The sequence below is a fragment of the Rhinolophus hipposideros genome, assembly GCF_964194185.1.
Source record: "Rhinolophus hipposideros genome assembly, chromosome: 7".
NCBI lineage: Eukaryota > Metazoa > Chordata > Mammalia > Chiroptera > Rhinolophidae > Rhinolophus > Rhinolophus hipposideros.
In genome coordinates this window covers 60,119,235-60,141,951 of record NC_138053.1, presented here as the reverse complement: position 1 = coordinate 60,141,951, position 22,717 = coordinate 60,119,235, and the positions used below count along the sequence as shown (strand labels likewise).

The window sequence follows — 22,717 nt, the reverse complement described above, 5'->3', positions numbered from 1 at the left end:
GGGTACTAGATCCCAAGCAGCTCTCAGATAAATTTTTCATCCTGTGTAAGGTTCTACTTCATCTCTGTGAGGTTCTACTTCATCCTGTGTGAGGTTCTACTTCATCTCATCCATACTGTGGCAATTTCCAGTAGCTTCCAAGCTCATCTATTTCCAAAGCCCAACTTTGGGCCCGAGAATAAAAGGGCAGGATCAATCTTCCATATCTCTCAGTCACGCAGAAATTGCAGAGGTAGTTCTTATCCCTTCACTGTATGGCCACATCACCACGCCATCTCTCCCTAGAACTCTTGATCAAGAACCAGAGACTTTGGAGAAGGTCATGGCCTTATGGCTCAGGTAACGTTCACTGGGATTATGAGGCATCTGTCACCTTTTTATTATAGACTCTTACGAAACTCACACGTGTTCTTTCTATATTGATTTGCTTTTGCTGCATGATCAACCATCCCCAAACTCATCCTGAAACAATAATCATTCATTATCACTCATCCAAAACATTAATCAGAACATGCTGCTGTGTCCACTCTAATTTCTGCCCTATTTTATAACTTCCAGTTATAAGAAATTATCTCTTATAGTAGTTCACAACATTGTGTCAGAAGTTACAAAGAGGGTTACTCTAATTGGAACTCTTTTCTCCATTGAAATGATTTCTAATCAAAAAGACAAAAATTACTACTGAGACAGCAAAAAGATAATTTAAGGTGGTGCTATTCAAAGGAAAATATTCTCACTATGTGCCACAAAAGGGCCTTGTAATCAAAACTTTTGGAACAAAGTTGATAAGACATTTCTCCTGTCAAGATGAACAAACCACGAAAATGCATTTAAGTCTATGAGAAGAAGTCTTCTAGCGAATCCACAGGGTTACATGTGCTTGGCTAACTTCCTGGCACTACCATTCACTATCCAGGTAGTGGCAATACTTGCCTTTTCTATGCCCCAGATATGAAATGAGGGCAATGATAATGTTTGCCTCATAGGGAGATTGAGAATTAAATGATATGACATATATGCAACTCTGAACCTGACCCATATCTACACTTAGTAAATAATAAACATTAATAGTATAAACATTTATCAGACTTATTTGACCATAAAAACCTATTTTGAAAAGTTTGGGACTTAGGGATATATTTAATGAGAAACAACTGTGTCTTCACCTGTCTTTGGCCTATTGAATTATGGGCCTTAAATATGCTATGTTCCATCTCTTCCCTTGGAATTTGAAGGCATTGATCAGAGTGAGAAGATGTCAAACAGAATCTGCTTCTTTGAAAAGCAATTTTCTTTTACTTAAATAGAAACAGAGTTTCTAACTTCATGCTCTCAGATGACCAATTGTTATATTAAGGCTGACAGAAAGATAGAGAAAGCAAACACACATGACCTCAGAAAAGAATTAAGGAATAGCTACATGAAAATTGGATGAGGGTCTGGGAATTAAAGTCTTGGAAAGACAGTTCAAGAAGCAGCACAGGAGTGGCATGGGCAAAATGTTTATGAGAGTTCATTAATCAGTTCATCTGCTAGTAAATAACAAGTGAATTTAGACTTCTTTTCTCTCTTCTCTGTGCATTATCCTGTAGGCAGGAAAAGGAAAATGGAGGGATCAGAGAAAAGTTGAGATGGTACTACAGGGTTGGAATGAACCTTTAAAGTGACAAATCCAAATTTCCTACCAGATCAAGAGTCTTCTTTTCAACATTCTTGGCAGATGGTCATTCAAACTTTAAAATATTTTCAATAATAGAAATTCACTGCTTGTCCAGGAAGGCTTGTAGGCTACCTCTAAATATTCAGAATTTTTTTTATATTAAGTTGAACTCAGCATCCAATAAGCTTCCACCACTAGCCATAGTCCTACCCTCTAGAGCAAAACAAAATAACTGTAACCCCTCTTTCAGGGGGCAAGCCTTCATTTATTTGAAAACAGATATTATGGCTTTGAGTCTCTGTTTCTTTAAGTTAAATGTATCCAGTTCACACAGAGTCCACCTGAGACGAAACGTCTAATCATTCAGTAACCTGAATTTCATCTAGTGGCTGTATATTGTCACTTGCAAGTATCTTACTCAAATTTTCATATCAAAGGTAAGTGTAATGTTCGAATGTACTCATCTTCTTGTTTTGCACTCTATACTCTAACGAAATCTGACTCTATCTTCAGATATAGGTAACAGAAATTCACACGCTAGGATTTTCTTGCTGCACTTTAAAACAAGAATCTGAATACAACCCTGGGAATTCATATGAGGAGATGTAGATCTGCTGAATTTCAGGTATATCATTGGGTCAGACAACGGGAAACTAGGTTTTCTGCCTGGTTACTCACAGACTTCGTGACATTCAGTTTATGGCAGACGGATGTGGTTTGCCTATGGCTCTGACATCCTGGGAATGTTTCGGACTTATATTATGGAGATTGCTAAACTTCAGCATGACTGGGAAAATGCAATAATCTGAAGGACGAGACAATTTAAGACAAAGCAGACAAGTATAGTTGATCAGTAGCCTCCCTCCTCCCCGCCCCCCCAAAAAAAAACACCAAGCCAAACCAAACCAAAACAAACACATGGTTTCAGGTTTGGTGCCAAGCAGTCCTTCAGTCAAGGAAATAAAGGGCAAAGCAACTCATGTTGTCCTAACTCTTCTTCTACGTGTTTTGGGGACCTGATTTCTTATGTTCCAACAAATAAATATGAAAAGAAATAAAAGCAAGAGTCTTTTGGACTGTAAGAGCAAATGCTCATCAACTCTATCTTGATCATACTCTTTAATGTTTTGTTTCCATTGGAGAGGTGGAAAAAACCTTTCTTTTTAATTCAAGAAATCTATGATAGCGTGATTAGTGATTTGATATTAAGGATGTCAGAATTTTTCGGGGAAAGCATTTTTCTTGACTTTTTAATTGGAGTTTCAAAAGTAACAATGACATACTTACACATAGGTTATTTTTATTCCGCAGTTCAAAGTGAGTATGAGCAAAATTCACTGACTGCACTGAGATAAAAGTAACAGCACTGACATATTTTTACATTAAAAAGCATTTGTAAGTTTTAGCCATAATGTATCTAACATGGTTGCACAGAATTTTTATGCTGCAGAAACAAACATTAAAACCATTACTAAAATCAGGATCACTCCAGGATTCTATCACTCTCAATGCTTAAAAAACCACTGCTTTTCAATCTACTCTGGTCTTCAGGCTGCACTCAAGCTAAGCACATTTCAAAGCCTTGCAAATTGCCTCACTACAGCTGAAAAATACAAAAAGTGTACTAATAAAATGACCTTACTTAACTGGGATATCTTAGTTGTACGCTAGTATGAAAAGTAAAGGAAATTAAATTTCAAGAACACATTCCAAAATGACCTAAAGGTTCATTGTTGAATCTCAGCTAAGGAAATTACAATGTGACCACAGTTCACACAATATACTATCTTAGCCCCTTATTTTGCTTGCAGACTAAGGTTTCTGAAAAGATTACAAAATTAATAAAAACTAAAGGCAACACAAGAAATGAAAAGTTAAAATTCTAAACAGCATGAGCTCAAAGTGAATAGCACAGAAGGCTATATTTTTCTTAAAAACACGAAGGAAGATAACAGAGGAGGCAAGGGTAACTGTAGTTTATGATCTAGCGTAAAATAGTTTAGAGACATAGCAGTAATCAAAAACAACAAAATGCTTAGGAATAAATTTAACTAAGGAGGCGAAAGTTTTCTACTCTGAAAACTGCATGACATTAATGAAAGAAATCAAAGAACACAAATAAATGGGAAGGTATCCTGTGTTCATGGATTGGAAGAATTAATATTGTTAAAATGACAATACTATCAAATGGCGTGTATAGATTCAGTGAAATTCCTGTCAAGATTTCAACGGAATTTCTTACAGAGGTAGAAAAAAAATGCCTAAAATTTATATGAAACCACAAAAGATCCCAAATAACCAAAGAAATCCTGAGGAAGAAGAACAAAGCAGGAGGCATCACACTTCCTGATTTCAAGCTATACTATAAAGCTGTAATCATCAAAACAGTATGTTACTAGAATAAAAACAAATAGACCAAATGAAATGAATTGACAGCCCCAAAATAAACCCAAGTATACACAGTGTACTAATATTTGACAAGGGAGCCAAGATTACTCAATGGAGAAAAAATAGTCTTTTCAATAAATGATGCTGGGATAACTGGATAGACACAAGTAAAAGAATGAAGCTGGACTCCTATCTTATATCACTCACAAAAATTAACTTGAAATGGATTAAAGATTTAAATGTAAAACCTGAAAACATGAAACTCCTAGAAGAAAACATAGAATAAAGTTTTTGACATGGATTTTGGTAATACTTTTTTGGATATGACACCTAAAGCACAAACAACAAAAGCAAACGTAGCTACATCAAACTAAAAACCTTCCGCACAGCAAAAGAAACTAAAAACCTTCTGCACAGCAAAAGAAACTATCAACAAAGTGAAAAGATAACATATGAATTGGGGAAAAAGTTGCAAACATATATCTCATACGATGTTAATATCTAAACTATATAAAGAACTCATACAGTAGCAAAAACAATAACCCAACTAAAATGTAGGAAAAGAACCTGATGGACATTTCTCAAAAAAAGACATATAGAAGGTCAACATGTATATAAAAATGTGCTCAATATCACTAATTATTAGAGAAATGCAAATTAAAACCAGAATGAGATACCATGCCACATGCCTTAAACCTACACAGTGATGTAGGTGATTATTTCTCAGTAAAAGTAGAAAAATAGAAAAAGACAAGAGATAAATGCTGGTGTGGATGTGGAGAAAAGGGAACCCTTGGGCATTGGCAGTAGGATTGTAGATGATATAGCCACGATGGAGAACTCTATAGAGGATCTTCAAAAAAATAAAATAAAATTATAACTACTATATGATCCAGTATTTCCACTTCTGCTGAAAAGGTACAAACTTCCAATTATAAGATAAATAAGTACTAGGTATGACTATAGCTAACACTGCCAGATGATATATAGGAAAGTTAAGAGAGTGAATTCTAAGAGTTCTCATCACAAGGAGAAAAGTTGTGTTTTTTTCCCTTTTTTCCCCTTTCTCTTCTTTTTATTGTATCTATATGAAAAGATAGATGTTAGTTGAACACATATGGTAACCATTTCACAATATACACACGTAAATAAAACCATATGTCAATTATTTCAAAAAAAATCTTGGGGAGAAGGGGGAATGGAGTCTCCCATGTATAATTTTGGATTTGTCTATTTTTCCCTTTATCTGTCAACTGTTGTTCCTTGTTTATTAAAGCTGTCATATATTCTTAATAATTTGACCCTTTTATCATTAATGACATACTATCTCTTGTAATAGTCCTTTTCATCAAGCCTATTTTATCTGATCCTAATATCATAACACCATCTTTCCCAAGCTTAGTGTTTGCATGCTAATATGTCCATCCTTTTAATGCATGTTTATATTTAAAATCAATCTAAGTTGCACGTAGTTGGGTCTTGCATTTCTACCTAGTCTGACAATAGCTGCATTTTATTTGGATTGTACTTAATTTTCATTTAGTGTAATTATTTGAATTCATGTGTTTAAATCTACCATGTTGCTATTTTTTGTTTTCTATTTTACCCTTCTGTTTTTTTGTTTCTTTATTCTTCCTTTCCTGATTTTGGATGTTGGTGGGAAGGTAAAATGAGTGAGTGGGGACAAGAAAGGGTTTAATCTGGCTTTTAGAGTATAGAATTCTTTTTTAAAAAATTAGTTTCAGGTGAACAAAACAATGTAATAGACATTTACATCCCTCACAAAGTGATAACGCCCTCCCCCAATCTACTACTCCTCTGACATCATATATAGCTGTTAAAATTTAGCTGTTCCTCATGTATTATGTTTGGAATGGTTTCTTTAGAGATTAAAATATTCACCTTAATTTATCACAATCTTCTTAGAATTAATATTATATCACCACACGTATACAATACAAGAATCTTGCAAGAGTATAATTAAATATATCCCTCTCCTTTGTTATATCTATCCCAATTTCTGCTCTGTGTGCCATATATTTTATTTTCATATATGTTATAAACTCCATGTAACATTGTTATTTTTTGCTTTAAAGTGTCAATTAACTTTTAAAATAATTTAAGAAAAATTGCTTTTTATATTTACTCACATATTTACGTGTTCTTCATTCTAATACATATTAATTTCCATCTGATATTATCTCCCTTCTGCCTGAAGAACTTCTTCTATCATTACTATATTTTCTAGAATGGACCTGATGGCAACCAATGCTTTCAGCTTTCATCTGTCTAAAACTGTTTTGATATCACCTTCATTTCTTAAAGTAATTTTCACTGGGTACAGAATTATAGGCAGTTTTTGCCTAACACTTTCAATATACAATCCATAATTTCTGTTGAGAAGGGAGCTGTTGTTCTCATGTTTGTTCTGCTTTTCCTGCTGTCTTTTCTCTCTGGCTGCTTATAAGATTTTCTCGTTTCTCTTTAGAATTCAGAAATTTTACTATAATCTACTTACATATACATTTTCTTTTGATTTATCTTCTTTGAGGTTCACTGACTTTCCTGGACTAAGGGGTTTTTTAAATCAAATTTGTGAAAAGTAAGGCTATTATTTCTTGAGCTATTTTTCAGTCCCATTTCCTCTCTTTCATCCTTCTGAGACTCAATAACAAAATGTTATTCCTCTCAATACTGCCCAATATGTCATTGAGGCTATGTTCATTGCTTTTAAATATTTTATTCTCTCTGTGCTTCAATTTGGATGATTTCTATTGATCAGTTTTGAAGTACATTGATTCTTCTATTGTTTCAGTAGACTGTTAATACCATAATATGAATTTCTTAATTTCAGGTACTGAATATTTCAGTTCTAGAATTTCTATTTTACAGTTTATAACAGTTTTCATACCTCTTTTTAAATTTCTTATTTCTTTACCCATTAGGTCTGCCTATCGTCATGGTTTCCTTGTAACATTTTTCATATGCTGATTAAACATATCAGTCATCACTGGGTCTTTTTCTACTATTTTTGAATCATGACTGTGCATGTACAGCAAATTTTATATTATTTTGGACATTGAGGAGGATATGTTACAGAGAGTCTGTACTTTATTGCCTTCTTCTGAAAAGTACTGAGTTATAACCTAGTGTATGATTAAATGATTAGTAGATCCCTTACATCTTCTAGGGCTTAGTTTTAGGTTTTACTAAGGCAGATCTATTTCTGTTTGCCATTAATTATGAGTTACAGCCACAGTAATGGGGAGGGTAACCCTTCCTCCAAAGGTCTATTGCTCTTCTGTCATTTCAGTAGAAATGTGGTCAATGTCCTTCTAGCTTAGCAGAATTTGAACTTCAACCTGTGAGCACCATGCAGCTGTTGCTAACTCTGCTCAGTTCTTTCAACTTCTAGTTTTTGCTTTGCTGTATTTCTTGGGTTCCTCTCCCATACTTGTGCAGTTGAGGAATTAGCCTTCAACTTTTTAATTAGCCTTAAAAAATTTTCTTTTAAAGATATTTTTGGGAACTGATTGTTATAAACAGGAGCATTAGTCTGACAAAGCTACTATGCCATCATTGGAAGCTAGAAGTATGTTTAAAATTTTGAAAAATATGGAAGCGTATAAATATTAAAAAATCATTAAGTGCAGCATAAAAATAAGGATATATAAAGTAGGGACTTCACTTATTAATACCTCAGTATTGGTTCATTAATTATAACAAATGTATCATACTGATGTAAAATTTTAATAATAGGGGAAATTTGGTGGGTGGGGAACATACGGTAACTCTGTAATATCTTCTTAGTTTTTCTGTAAATCTAAAACTATCTAAAAACTAAAGTTTATTTTTTAAAATCATCTTTAACATTTATGGAAAAAAACTTTAGAATAACATTACACACACAGACACACACACACACACACACACTCACACGGTGCCAAAAAAAGTGTATACACATTTTAAGAAAGGAAAACTGCATTAAAATTGTAATATTCAATATATACTGATAACAAAAGATGAATACAAGTCACGTTTGACTTCTCCAATTACAAGAGGTGCTCAAAGTGGTTACCATCAGCGTCTAGACACTACTAAAGAAAGCCTAATAAACCCTCCAAGACTTCCTAGAATCAATTGCTGATTTTCTCTAGTGATTAATAAGGTCTGCTAGCAACAGTCAGGTTCCAGTAGGAAAACCATATTTACTTTTTTAAGTAGTGTTCAGATAAAGTTTTTTTTCTTTAGTTCACGTGACTTTCAACAGCCTTGCCTAGTTCACCTTCCTGCCTTGCAACCTTTGCTAATATCTAATCTGGGAAGGTTGAATTTCAGCCAACATAGCTTGATAGCTGGTGGACTGGCTGTTCTCAAAGGCTCACTAATGGTGGTTATTTATGAAGAGTAGATAGAAAGGCATCTATAATGGACAAGCCATCAGTAGGGGCAGCTTTCTGGCTATTTCCTGGAAGACCTCATTACTTAATAATTCACTGCATTCAGGATCTGGCCCTATGCCTTCCAGGCTCAGGAAGGCAAATTTGTGGTACTCTAAAAATCATTTAAGCCATCACTTAAGAACAAATATAAATTAAGTAAGCCTGAGGAGACAGATGTGTATCTCCAAAGGCAGAAGTACAGCTGCCATATGATGGAAACAAGTCCACTTGACCTGACTGTTTTCTCTCCATGTGTATGTCTAAATATGAAGGTGATATTAATCACAAAATTGCTATATAAATGTGGAACCAGAACCAGAAGAGTTAAGTTTAAGAGACAATGATAAATAGCACTGAACTAAAAGTGGTGTAGTGCTTAAGATCACAGACTCTGGAACCAGAGTGAGGGCATTCAGCTTCTGGCTCTTCCATTAGTTGTACAATCTTGATTATATTACTTAAGTTGACTCAGTTTTCTCATATGTAAAATGTATATGATAAAAAATACCCTCCCGACACTGTCCTTTGGCCACCGGACATCATGCCTCCCAAGAAGGATGTTCCTGTGAAGAAACCCGCGGGGCCCCCTATCTCCAAGCCTGCTGCCAAGCCAGCCACAGCAGGGGCCCTTCCAGCCAAGACCAAGGCTGAACCAGCGGCGTCGGTCCTTCCAGCCCCTGAGAAAACCCGGGATCCCCCTGTCGATCTCTCCAAAGTGGTGATCGAGTTTAACAAGGACCAGCTGGAGGAGTTCAAGGAGGCCTTTGAGCTCTTTGACCGAGTAGGGGACGGCAAGATCCTGTACAGCCAGTGTGGGGACGTGATGAGGGCCCTGGGCCAGAACCCCACCAACGCCGAGGTGCTCAAGGTCCTGGGGAACCCCAAGAGTGATGAGCTGAAGTCCCGGAGTGTGGACTTTGAGACTTTCCTGCCCATGCTCCAGGCAGTGGCCAAGAACCGGGACCAAGGCACATATGAGGACTACCTGGAGGGGCTTCGCGTGTTTGACAAAGAGGGGAACGGCAAAGTCATGGGAGCAGAGCTGAGACATGTCCTCACCACCCTGGGAGAGAAGATGACCGAAGAGGAGGTGGAGACAGTTCTAGCAGGACACGAGGACAGCAATGGCTGCATCAACTATGAAGCCTTCCTGAAGCACATCCTAAGCGTCTGAGCATTACAGATTCAGTGGGGTCGGACACTGGGCCTCCGGCAGGCGGAAGCACGTACCTACCACTAGGAGGCCACCTATTGTTTCAAAATAAAGAGATGATTCCTCAAAAAAAAAAAAAAAAAAAAAAAAAAAAAATACCCTCCCACCGTATGGTGTTAGAAAAATACCCTCCCACCGTATGGTGTTAGGTGAAGAAGGTAGTATATTGTGCCAAAGCTCTCATTCTTTTCTGTCTCATATTAATGAATATAAGGCACTTATAATTATGCCTGTTACATAGTACGCTCTATACAAATATGTTATCACACACTAAACAGGGTGTATCAGTTCGCATTCTTCCTGGACAATGTTTCAATTGGCATTATCGACATCCCTCTACTCTGACTGATACATATATATTCTTTTTTTAAATGTAATGATAGGGTGGGGGAGGTACCTCACATCATCCAATAATAAAATAACACTAGCTAATGTGCATTAGACACCCATCATGTGACCTGACACTATTCTAAACTCTTTACAAGTATTAAATACTTTAATTTTCAAACAACTATTATCTCCATTTTAAAATGAAGTGACAGAGGCACAAAGAAGTTGGGTAATTTGCATAAATTTCCACAGTTTAAAACAGGCAGAACCTGGATGCAATCTCCCTTCTTCTTAGAATATGGTCTGAGGAGCAGTAGCTTCCACACCCCAGGAGCCTGCTGGAAATGCAGAACCGCAGGCCTCACCCAGATGAGGTGAGCAGCATCTTCATTTAGACAAAATCCCACAGGATCTGTGTACACATCAAGGGTTGAGAAGCACAGATCCATGTGGCATCCTGCCTCTCCATGTACTAAGTTATTTAAACTTCACAATAACACAATGAGATAAGGTCCCAATATGCTCCGATTACAAGAAAAATAAGGCAGAAGTAAATTGCTCAATGTCTCAAGACTAGTAATTATCAGGGCAGCAATTGAAACTCAGGTTGTCTGAGTCTAGAATCCTCGGTCTGTCTGAACCATTGTCCTGACACAAGTTTCAAGATGTAGGTTGATAGCAGAGAACTGATCACAAAATGATGCTTTTCTTTTGTCTGCTCTGTTATGGGAACACGACAGGTTCCAGAAGGCAGGTCGTGAGTAACTGCCTCAAGATATTTGGATGATCTTTACAAACATGTCAGCTAGAAAAATGTCCCACTACAGGAAGGGATGCCCAACACCCATGCAATTAATCATCTCAAGTTTCAAGCTTCTACACCAAATTGTATCATTTTGGGGAAAAATTTTTGCTTCCCCTTACATTCTACTCACTCTCAGTTTGATAAAAAGAGAAGTAAAGATCATCCACCTGAAAGCAAAAGACTACAAAATCCCATTCTGAGAATAGTCAGGTGCCCCCTTCCAAACCTATTCTCACACACAATTCTTGTGTGTTCCTGAATTCCAAAGAGAAAGCTGAGGTAAATGAGGGAGAATGATGGGCCAGAGTTCTTTGTCCGACTATGCCTTATCTAAGGAAGAGAGAATAAAATGTTGGATAAATAAGTTGAGTTCAAGTTATGCATGTTCGACTTCTTTTGTATGACAATTTATTTCCACAAGGGAAACCATTTACAGCACTTCGCACAGTACTCTGTGTCCATTATCCCAGTTAATCCTCAGAAGTACGCTAGAAGGCAGGCCTTCTTGTCATTGAAAAGGATCACGAAGTGGACAACCAGACTGGGCAATGTCCTGCTCTTTTTCTAGAGCCCACACCCTTAGCTTTAATCAAAGATTCCAGCCGTGACTTCATTAACTTCGTATCTCTGTTAAGAACACGAATCAGACCACATTCATTTAACTGGATTTTTGTTTGATTTCTCTAGAAGAAATAAGCCAACCCCAACACAGACACAAATTTGTTTTCATTCATCAGCTAATTCACCCGTGTGAGTCATAACTACTCTGTTCAGTCTCTCAATCAACAATGTACTGAATTTTAATAATTGCTGCATTTATAGCTCCACCTAGAGCTAAAAATTATACCTAAAACAATTGTTTGACCATAATTAGTTCTTTTTTTCTCTTTTAATATGGACAGTACTTACTAACTTCACAAAAAAGTGCTATCAATTGGACATTCAAAATAAACATGCTAGCGTCTGGGCCTAGGGCCTCTGCTTCATTTAAAATATATTTCTTTCTTGCATATTGGTGTCTTTCTTGCATATTCTTTAGAAATCCTGGGTTTTTTAAAAATAAATTCATGCTATAGTTATTCATGCTATAATTAACCATATTATATTGTGTATTTGAAAGTTGCTAAGAGAGTAGATATTGAAAGTTCTCATCATAAGAAAAAAAGTGTAACTATATGAAGTAACCGATGTCAAACTTATTGTGGTAATCATTTCTCAACATGTACATATATTAAAACGGTATGCTGTACACCTTAAAATATGCAATGTTCTATATTTCAATTATAACTCAATAAAACTTGAAAAAATAAATGCATGTTTTTAAATAAAAATAAATGCCACATATAGGCAGCTCATCTACTAGAATTATGAGCTTTCTTCTCAAGCCTGGTGGAGCTCTGTCTAAATCCCATTTGGTCAGTTCTTGGTTTACCATGAAAATATGTTAAGAAATCAATGAAGATACAAATTATAAAGATTTATTTTAATATTAAAAAAGGTAATATAGACATATATTAAAACAAACAAAAAATACAGAAGAGTAGGCATTATAATGAAAGGTACGTTTCTTGCTCCACCTCTCCTCAGACTGGCCTTCAAGAGGCAACCACTCATTAAAAATTGTAAATACTTCAAACTGAAAATAACAGAATAGAAAACCATGTACCCCCCCACATCTTAGGTTTACCAGATGTTAACAGTTTGCTGTATTTTAGAAACCATGCTGTAATAAATTATTAGAGATTTCTCCTTGGGCACCCAGGGGAGAAGAGAAGTAGAGTTGTTAGGGTTTGGGGGTATACACATCTTTAACTTTATAAGGCATTGCAATTGGCTCTACAAAATAAATGTACGAAATTAAACTCCTACTATCCAAAATCTTAACAACACTGACCGATTATCTATTCCTGCACCAATATCACACATGGGGGGGGGGTGTTTAGTAGGCTTTGAGGACACTCTGATATCTAGTTATGTCTCTCCCACCTTTTACTTTATTCTTCATGTTTGTCTAGGCTACTGTGGCACTCTACTTTCCCAACAATATTTTTGAATTACCTTGTCAAGTTCTATGAACAAATCCTATGTACTTTTTATTCTAATTACTCTGCATTTGTATATTAATTGGGAAAAATGTACATATTTACAACATAAAGTTTAATTATCCATAAACAAAAAATGCCTCCCAATTTATTTAGGTCTTCTAATGTCCTTCAAGGGACTGTAAAAGTCTTACGCATCTTTTGTTCAATTTTTTTCTGGTTACCTGTATTTGTCAAGGATATATATATTTGCAGAGAAAAAAATCTACTCTAGCTAGTTTAATCAGAAAACAAAACAAAACTGTTTGAAAGGGTGGTTGATAGTGTGTGGCATTTGCAGGAGGGCCGGAGAACCAAGCTCAGTGGCTACTGCTGAGAGGAACATGGCCAGGAAAATATGCAGACCCCAGGGCTCCTATAGGAGAAAACTTGCTACTGCTAGAGCTACTCTCTGCAAAGGAACTATGACACCAGGGATTTACCCCAGAACCTACTCATAGCTAACTCCAAAAGAACCAAATATCACCAGCCTTTGCACACCAACTAATCTTGAGTCCATCTGCCTCTTCCATTTGATCACTCCCTGCTTCTAGACTCTTTCAAGACGGCTTCGTTGGACTACATATGAGGCAGTTGGGCCTCATATTGTGAGGAAGTCTGGGACATGTCCTTCCAGCCTTCATAGGAAAGGAAGAACTCAAGTAGGAGGAATATTGGGGTTTTTTAAGTATCTTTTTTGAGTATCTTTATCTTTACAAATGATTGTTGCTGGAATAGAGGAATACAATTGATTTTAAATATTGACCTTTTCCCCAGAAATCTTACTGAACTCTTTTATTAGTGGTAATTATAGATAATCTTGGATTTTTCAAGCAATCATATAAGTAAATTATAGAGGTATTTTTTTCCTTCCTTTCTAGTTTTCTAGTGCTTATATCTTCTTTATTTTTTCAATTGTGGCCTTTGTTTTATCAAGAGCTGCCAGTTCAATGTGGAACAGAAGTAGTGCTAGTCTTGTTTTTCTTCAGAGTTTAAAGAGAATCAGGATGTTTTAAGAGAATCAGGCTCATCTCTATTACAGATGAGATTGTAGGACTGTCTGCTCTTTGCTAACAATTTTAACAAGAATAGCTGTCCAAAGTCACCAAAGCTTTTGATATAACAATTTAGATGATCACATGGTTTTTATTAGGGTGAATATTTATTTTGTCATCCAAACCAGGACAGTTATGACAGTTAAAGAGGGCACTATAATTATGTCAGAACAACATTATTAAACCTTAATTTTCCCTGGCAAACTGGGACTAATGTCTACCTTTGTTTTTCTCTTTTCATGAATCCATGTGGTAAATTATATTAATATATTTTTTTAATAATAAAAGCATCCTTGAGATAAAATCCAGTCATCGCATTTTTTATTGAATTGCTTTAGTTAGTGAATTTGTCTTATTGGGATTTCTACATCTAAGTTTTAAGTGAAAAAGTGTGGCTAATTTTTCTCCTCTTATCCTAAACTGGCATTGGCCTCAACAGTATAGGAACCATACAAATTGAATTGGGGAAGTTTCTTCATTATTATTTTGTTGTTGTTTCTAGTATTTATAGGATGGATTATTGGTTTACTTGAAGGTTTGGAAAAATCTGCTTGTACAAATGGACTTGTGATGTTTTTTGTAGGTAAGTGTGTTAAATTTTTAGTTTCTGCTTTAGTTATTAAGGAATGTAAATCTGTCAAAGTGTTCTATTTGCTGAGCTTTTACTTTTTGTGAAAAGACATTTTCAGGTCTTTTTGGCTTTGATGCTTATGATTGTTATGTCCTTATCTTCAAGTGTGGATTTGTACCATTCTTTTTGACTTACTAATTTTAGGCATTATCTAATAATTCTTTGAAGTGATATGAGACAACTTGCATCCAACACCCCTTCACCTCCCCCACCTTTCTCTTGCCATTCAGCTTCACATTTGGTAATTGTCTTAGCGGAAAAAATCAGCCATATCTTTGAGGGCCCCGAAGTCACTGACTTAAGAATCTGGGTTTGCAGACTCTTGCTCAAAATCAGCAAATGTTCCAAGAAAAAAAGATAGCTACAGAATAACAGGTGGTATCAGAGCAGCTCTGGATTTTGGGTTTTATAGCTATTATTACTTTAGTAGCTCTCTGATCCCTTTAAATAGATATATATATTTTTTTTTAGGAGAACAATCTGCCACAAGCTAATTTACCCTACTGAAAAGGGAGACATCCTCATCTCTGTTCTCTGATTTATTTTTTGTTTCCTTAGGGTCAGTTTTTTTTTTTTCTTTCATATTTCATCAACTATTTAGTGATCCTTGTTTTTCTTAATCCATATTTGACAATGCCTAACAGCACTGTTTATATCACTAATTAGTAACCTTAATTTTCAGATGAGCAAGTAGGTGCTGATATTCTGGGGCCTCCACTCATCCACTGGGGAACATAAATGGCTTTACCTTGGGTCACCACCTCTCAAACTCATGATCACAGAATCATGTCTTTTTAAAAATAGTTTATTCAGTTTTCTCATAGAAAAAAGTCTTCTTTTTCTTTTCCCTCACCAAAGCCTAGTGGACAGCCATTCTCAATGTGCAACAGGGAGGGGGAGGTGGGACTAATCTGATTTTGGTTCGACTTCTTTCTCTGTCTCTGAATCTGTGGTGCCCTCTGAGCTTATTCCACTTTGCTCTCAGTCATCACTTAGATCTCTGCTTTCCAAGATCCAGATGACTGTTGGAACTACCTCATGAACAGATGGTACCCTACCCACTCTTTTCATTATTGCAGCTTTATATCCTTTCTCATCTTTTTCTGAAAACTTCAGGGATTTGTTTAAAAAATGCATTTTAGACAAAATAAAAATGAAGATGTACATAAATAATAAAATGGCACAATATTAAACAGAAATTTTATGCATATTTATTTGCCATCACTGTGCCTATCACACAGTAAGTGCATAACAAAGGCTTGCATCCTTATCCTTATCTAGTTGTATGTCATAGACTGCTCTGGGGGGTGTTACACCCAAAATTAATGCCCTTTTAGGATGAAGGGTGGTTCCATGTAATAATAAAATTTTGGAGAGATTGGCACAAAGAACCAAGGATCCAAAATCTAGCCACATGTTGACTAAGACATAGAAACTCAAAATAGTTTTTGTAATGTGGAAGAAAATGTAAACACAAGAATAGAGGCACAGTTACATAAGTAATATGCATCTTCTGGGTGGGATCTTAGAACATGCTTCAGCTTTCTTGTCATCATTCATGATCATTCAAGGACAACTTCTATTCTAAGAGTTTATTCTGCAGGGAAAGAAGAATTGTGGCTACAGCTATGGGTTTTGGAGCTAGATTGTCCGAGTTTGAATCTTGGCCCTACATCTAATAGACTGTACCTTGGAAAAAACTGTCAAAACTTCCTCTGACAATTCCTGTTCCAGTTCCCTCATTTGAAAAATGAGGACAATAACTTCAGGTCATTTAGATAGCCTAAGTGAGATAACATGTAATGCTTTAGAACAGTGCCTGCCAAATAGTAAGTGCTCAATATATGTTTGCTATTATTATTGTTATCATTATTATTATATTTCTAAGTAATTATAGGATTAGAGTAACTAATTATTCTACCACCCAGTCTTCTGAGTCAGTTGAATGGTAACAACACCATATCTAGCAGCACTGTAAAATCATTGTATAGTAATGGCCTCCGAACCAGCAGTACTACTTTCCAAGTGCCTATACACACAGCTACCCAACGATGCCCACATCAGCCTAATTGTGCTACGGGGCTGGGTCACTGCAGCTCCAGAGGACACTCCGTGAACTCGTGGTTTTCTACCTCTGGCTGCACGTTAGAATACTCTCAGTAGCTTTTACAATTCCTTCTTTGTTTGGGATAAGGCCTGGATTTTTAAAGCTCCCCAGCTTGATTCTAGTGCACAGTGCTGAGAGTCATTATAAGGTTTCCCAAGCTTGTACAAATTACCGGGATACTTGTTAAAAGGACACATTTCCATATGCTTTTGCCCGAGATTCTGACTCACAAGTCAAGAAAGGATGCAGGAATGCGTATTTTTCAGAATGACTGAAGTGATTCTTATGATCTTGTTATGTTTGGGAAACTACTAAAACAAATACCTCCCAGCCCTCTCCAATTTTCTCTTGTTTTATTGAAGGGAGCCTGTAGAATTATATAAGCTAGGGAGTAAAAAGGAGGTCGGATACCTCAATCATTTACAGGACACAGTCACCATTTCTATCAAAACTTTTAAAATCATACGTTACACATATTTAAAAATCAAAATGAAACACACATAGGAAAACATAACCGCTGTTAGCATTCTGGAGAGCAATATTTTCTTCTATGCAAATATTAATATTTTTATATATACTTTATAAAATTTTCTGCTTTTTTGGGGTTTGTTGTTGTTGATTTTTACCTAACTCTGCATCACCCATTATAACTATCTCCCTAACCATCACATTTAATGACTGCTGAATGATGGCTTAAATCATTAATGGATTTGATGACAAGGTCTGTGTCTTCGGCGACCATGGAACCTGAGTACCTGTTACAGCACCTATCATATAATAGGTGCTAATGAATAGTTGATGATAATATAGAATTTCCTTTTTTGTTCTCCAGTATTGTAGATAGGGCGTTCAGTATATGTTTGCTATTATTACCATTGTTATTAATATTCTCTCAGTAATTACAGGATTGCAGTACCATTTTTCTACTAACCGCTTTTCCAGGTTAAATTAATTTAAATTAAATTAACATCAGCTTTTAATTGACATTAAAAACAGAAAACCACATTTAGTGAGGTTTAATATTTTTATCTTTTGAGTATTTAACATTAATATTGTTTCTAATTTCCCAGAAATGAAATTACTGATCAAAAAGTCATGACTATTTTTGAGTCAAATTCCTTTCCCAGTTGTTTCTTAATTTCAATGCTATCAGAAATGTATTAAGAGATCCATTCTCAGAACATATTTAACAGTATTGAGTATTATCTTTTAAAATTAAATTACATATTTTGGTATTAACTTTATAAAGATTTTGGCTAATTTACTAGACCAAAAGTTTTTGTAAACATCTTCGAACCAATCAGATCCAAGTTTTAATAGGAGCTGTGTCCTTCATAAACACTATCCAAAAATATCTGTGAATAATTTTGACCCCAAAGATTACTGGTTATGGCTTTTAAACATGTGGGTATAATTGAATATAAAATGGTCTGGAATTAAAATCTATAGTCTTGTTTTCCCATCCTCAGCCAGTCTGTCCGTTTTCCCTAAGTGAAGTTTAGCCAGTACCTAAGGGTAGATTTCAAAACACATAGTTTTTTTAGGGAGTATGTAAGGAAGAGTGCAAAGAAGAGGGATGAGTTCAAGAAAACACTGCAATGACCAAAAGATTAGTGTCCTATAGTCAACACAATTCCATTTGCTGCGTTTCACGACTAGATGTAAACCCAGGGTAGTTCTGAAGCCTCTATGAGATTCACCCAATTCAAACTTGGCACAAGTGGGACAAAGGACAAGGACTACAGTTTCTGTCTATCGCTATGGAACGTTTCCCAGCAGAAATGATACCTGGGTGTATATTTAAAGATGTGTTAAGAAACAACCATGTGAAGAATTGGATAGGCATGTTTCTGACTTCTCTTGTTCAAGGTAAAGAAAGTGTCCGACAGTATCGGATGTTCAGAAAACTGTTACTATGTAGTTCAGCAGGAGCAAAGCACCACAGAAGAGGATATGGCCCAAGATGAAGCTGCACAAGTAGGCAATGACGACTCATAAAGATCCCTGGGTTCCATGCTAGGGAGAGGCCATCTAATCATGGAAGTGATGGAACAAACTGTTGGTTTAGAAAAGTCATCGTGTAGCTGCATGAGAAATGGGTTGGAGGAAAGTCAAGTAAAAGGCATCTTCTAATAAGTGAGCAATGACAGGAACCCAAAGAGAGTAATAGAGAGATATAAAGAAGGAAACAGGCTTGAGAAGTATTGAACAGATTACATGGCAGTCATAGTTTGACCTGATTTTCTCCAAATCCCAAACTACATTAGGTCCCCAGGTATATGCTTTCTCATTATGGTATATATTTTTGTAAGTGTAGGAATTTCCCTAATTCCTACGTAACTCCTAACACATTTCCCTATATATGTTTCTAAAATACATGCACAAGAAATAATTTTGTTGTTTGACTCTGCAAATGTATCTATCACGTGTGCTGTGAAAAGACAGAAACACTGTCTTTTTTATTTGCTACTGTATCCTTCCTGCCTAAAAGATTTCCTGTAACTGTAGTAGGTGTTCAACAGATACTCTAATGTTGATAGTGAACAGGAAGATGCCAGGATACCTCTCAACGTTTTTGGCTCGAGGAACTATATAGTTTAAAGGAGTATTTGCCCAGACAGGGAACATTGAAGGAGGAAAAAAATTGGTGCATGCCATAAAGGAGGATCAGTTCAATTCTGGACATTTTAAATTTGATATGTCTGGAAAACAGTTAAGGAAAACTGTCTAGCCACAATAGTGCATAGTAGCCAGCGTTGTTGTATTAGGTTGGTGCCAAAGTAATGGCGTTTTTTGCAGTTATTTTTAATCTGTTAAACCGCAATTACTTTTGCACCAACCTAATATCGCAACCGACCCCCAAACCCCAACGGCTCACAACAAATGCTCAGGTCTCAGTCATATTAGCAGATGGGCTGAGCTCCTCGCCAGCACTCAGTCAGCATGAGCAGCCCCTTCTGAGACATGCTGTTTTAGTGGCAGAAAGCAGAAGCACGAGAAGCACGAGAAGCCCAGCCAAACGACACTAACAAACCACGTCTCTGTGTAGACACGCTGCATGTCACATCTACTCACATTCTTTTGGCCCAGACAAGTCATGTAGCCAAGCCCCAAGTGAGTGGACAGGGATGTCTGACCTTGTCCTGGGAGCATAGTAATACAGTATGGCACACTTCGATTAAAAACAGTAGAGCTCCGAGAGTCAGCAGCGTATATGCAGTAGATAAAGCCATCAGCGGGTGTGATATCACACAAGTAGAGTGTGTAGAGTTAGGGAAAGAAACGAAGTGGGACTAAACCTGAGAAATAGAGAAGGAGACAAGCCAGGAAGGACATTGCATAGAGCAGTAAAGATGCAGGAGGAAAACAAGGCCACGCACAAGTCCTTGAAACCACAGGGTCTTATCGGTTCAAAATGTGAACATGGGTGCTCGGTTGTGAGTGCTAATGAATAAACTTCATGGCCAGAACAGGAGGCGCAAGGAAAGCGCTGGTGTCTAGAAATGAAAGAGCAGGTGCTAGCATCATCTCAGCGTCAAAACTACTCCTCAGATCCCCCCACATGGCTCATCCATTTTCTCGACATCCTGCGCTTTTGTCTACCTCCCTTCTGGAACTCTCAAATGCCAGATCTGCACCCTGTTCTCTTCTTTTTACCACTGCTTTTCTTGATATTATGCCACTCTGCCTACCTTTCTTGTTACTATGCACCCATCTAACTTGTTGGCCTAGGTAGCTGAGGAGCTCACGATGGGGTCAGCAAGCATTCTTCTGTCAAGGGCCAAAAAGTAAATGCCTTAGGCTTGGAGGTCACGCAGCCTCTTTCGCAACTTCTCGATTCTGCTTTGTAGCCGCGAAGCAGCCATAAACCATATGTATACAGTCCGGCAGCTGGCCAGGTTTGGCTTGTGGGCTGTAAACTGTCAATTCAAGCTCTGAAAAATGGATTCATTTCTGACCAGCTCTGGCTGTTTCACATTATTCTGACTTGACATACAATTTCTATGAAATATAAGGATTGAGATAAGCTAATGACAGACATGATTTCTACTACATATCACTACATTCAAATATGTGGAATTGTCACATTTTAAGACAATTTATTCATGTTTAATTTATACTGAGGGACTAATGCTTAGCAATTAGCAAGAAGTCACAGGCTCTCAAGGAAACCACATTTTTAAAATGTCTTCTCACCACAATAATATGTCCTCACCACTTTGAAACAGATGGAATTAAAAAGTCTTCATCCATGTCAGAAATAAGGCATTACGAATCAGAAACAAATCATCTCAGTCAGACCCCTTCCCTATTTCAAAGCAAATCATCTTCTTAAAATAGCATCAAAGTGTATGTATTCACTATACTATACTTCTGCTATATTTTAAAGTGTATTCTTTCTACTTATAAGAAAAGTTTGCTGTAAAACAACATGCCATGTTATAGGGGCAGCAGCCTCATACATCTTGTGTTTACAGTGTCTTTTGACTGCATCATTTTCTCTTGTGCTTGATGTAATTTCATGTTGTTTTGTGCAGTAACATGCTGTACAAGCTTGTAGCCTAGGACCAATAGTCTATGTCATATAGCCTAGATGTGTAGCAGGCTATTGCATCTAGGTTCAACTAAGCACATTTTATGATGTTCACACAACAAAATCACCTAATGACGTCTTCTCAGAATGTATTCCCATTGCTAAGCAGCAAATAAATGTACAATGTTAATTTCCTAATTACAAAAACTCAGAAAAACTTGACTCGATTCTTGCTAATTGCAAAGCACTCGTCACTCAGTACAAATCAAAACAGGAGCAAAGTATCATATTTGGTTGTGTATTTGTTTCTGCTTATTTCTTCTTCCCTAATTGCTTTTGAAGAGAAAACTGTTTTCCTTGTGTGGTTATCTGTACATATTTTTCTTTCTTCAAAAAGCAATGATGAGAAACAGAAAATAATTTGGGCAAGGAAATTCTGTTTATATCTTATCTAGAGTTACCACTGGTTATGAATAATGAGTTTAAAAAAACAAAAAAGGAAAACCAATATCTGGACACTTGTGCCACAGAAGTAATCCTAACAATTGTGTGTATATTATCACATGTAATCTTTTCTTAAGAGGGATTACATGAGAAGCGAGACTAAGTAATTTACCAAGAGTAATCAGCTAGAACGTGGCAAAGTCAAGATTTGCCTTCAGAGAGCAGTCTTCTAAGCATTTAAAGTACTTCCTAGAATGATCAGGTAAACATTACCTCCTCCTAACTGTTGAGGTGTATAAGCTTTATCCTTACCTATATCCCACGGGGCATGAGTCTATAAAACACTGATGATTATATATCTAACAAGTAAGTTTGGTTAGAAATGAGACTTTTTTGGAGTTCCTGGCAGCCGCCCCCTCCAAAAAACCTGTGGGGAGACACTGGGTCCTAAGTTGGAACTGCTGGGGCTTCTGCTGCTTCTCCCCCTCAAAGACAAGTCCTGTAATTCTTAAAAAGGAAGCTTGAAAAGAAAGGAAATCCGAAGTATAAATATCACCTTTATATCACTTTGCAATCTCTTTGTTTATATCAAAGTTTTCTTTAAAACATGCAGGTGTCCCATACTCAAGCACATTAAAATAGTCTCCTGCATTTTATTTATTATCTGTTTTCTCAATGAGAACAGAGGCCTTGTTTCTTGTGTTCTTTGGTGTACCCTTATTGCCAAGAACAGCGACTTTCATGAAAAAGGCATTCAGTATCTCCAGAATGAATAAACTCACTGAACATCTGTCAGCATTCACCACGAGTTTTCTATATTGTGGTCCTCAGTATCTGTATACCTTTTTCATTTGGTTAACTACTTCTGTAAAAGTGTTGGCTTCAGAATGTTTTCATAGGAAGGAAGCATTGGGTAAAGCAATCTATTAGGGGTGAAAGTGTGGGCTGGGCAAGACGTTTTGGAACTTAAAACCATGGTTGCACAGCAAGCATACATATTTTGATTTTCGTCTTTATTTGGGGTGGC

The 22,717-nt window shown here is 36.6% G+C and overlaps 1 protein-coding gene across 1 annotated transcript; it reads left to right on the top strand.

The window, feature by feature from the left end:
• The first annotated feature begins 9,011 nt into the window (after window positions 1-9,011).
• On the top strand, window positions 9,012-9,764 carry LOC308499672 (myosin light chain 6B-like). The gene has a single exon (XM_081053412.1). It carries the CDS (start codon window positions 9,032-9,034, stop codon window positions 9,662-9,664), a length of 633 nt encoding a protein of 210 aa, XP_080909538.1. The 5' UTR covers window positions 9,012-9,031; the 3' UTR covers window positions 9,665-9,764.
• Window positions 9,765-22,717: the final 12,953 nt, after the last annotated feature.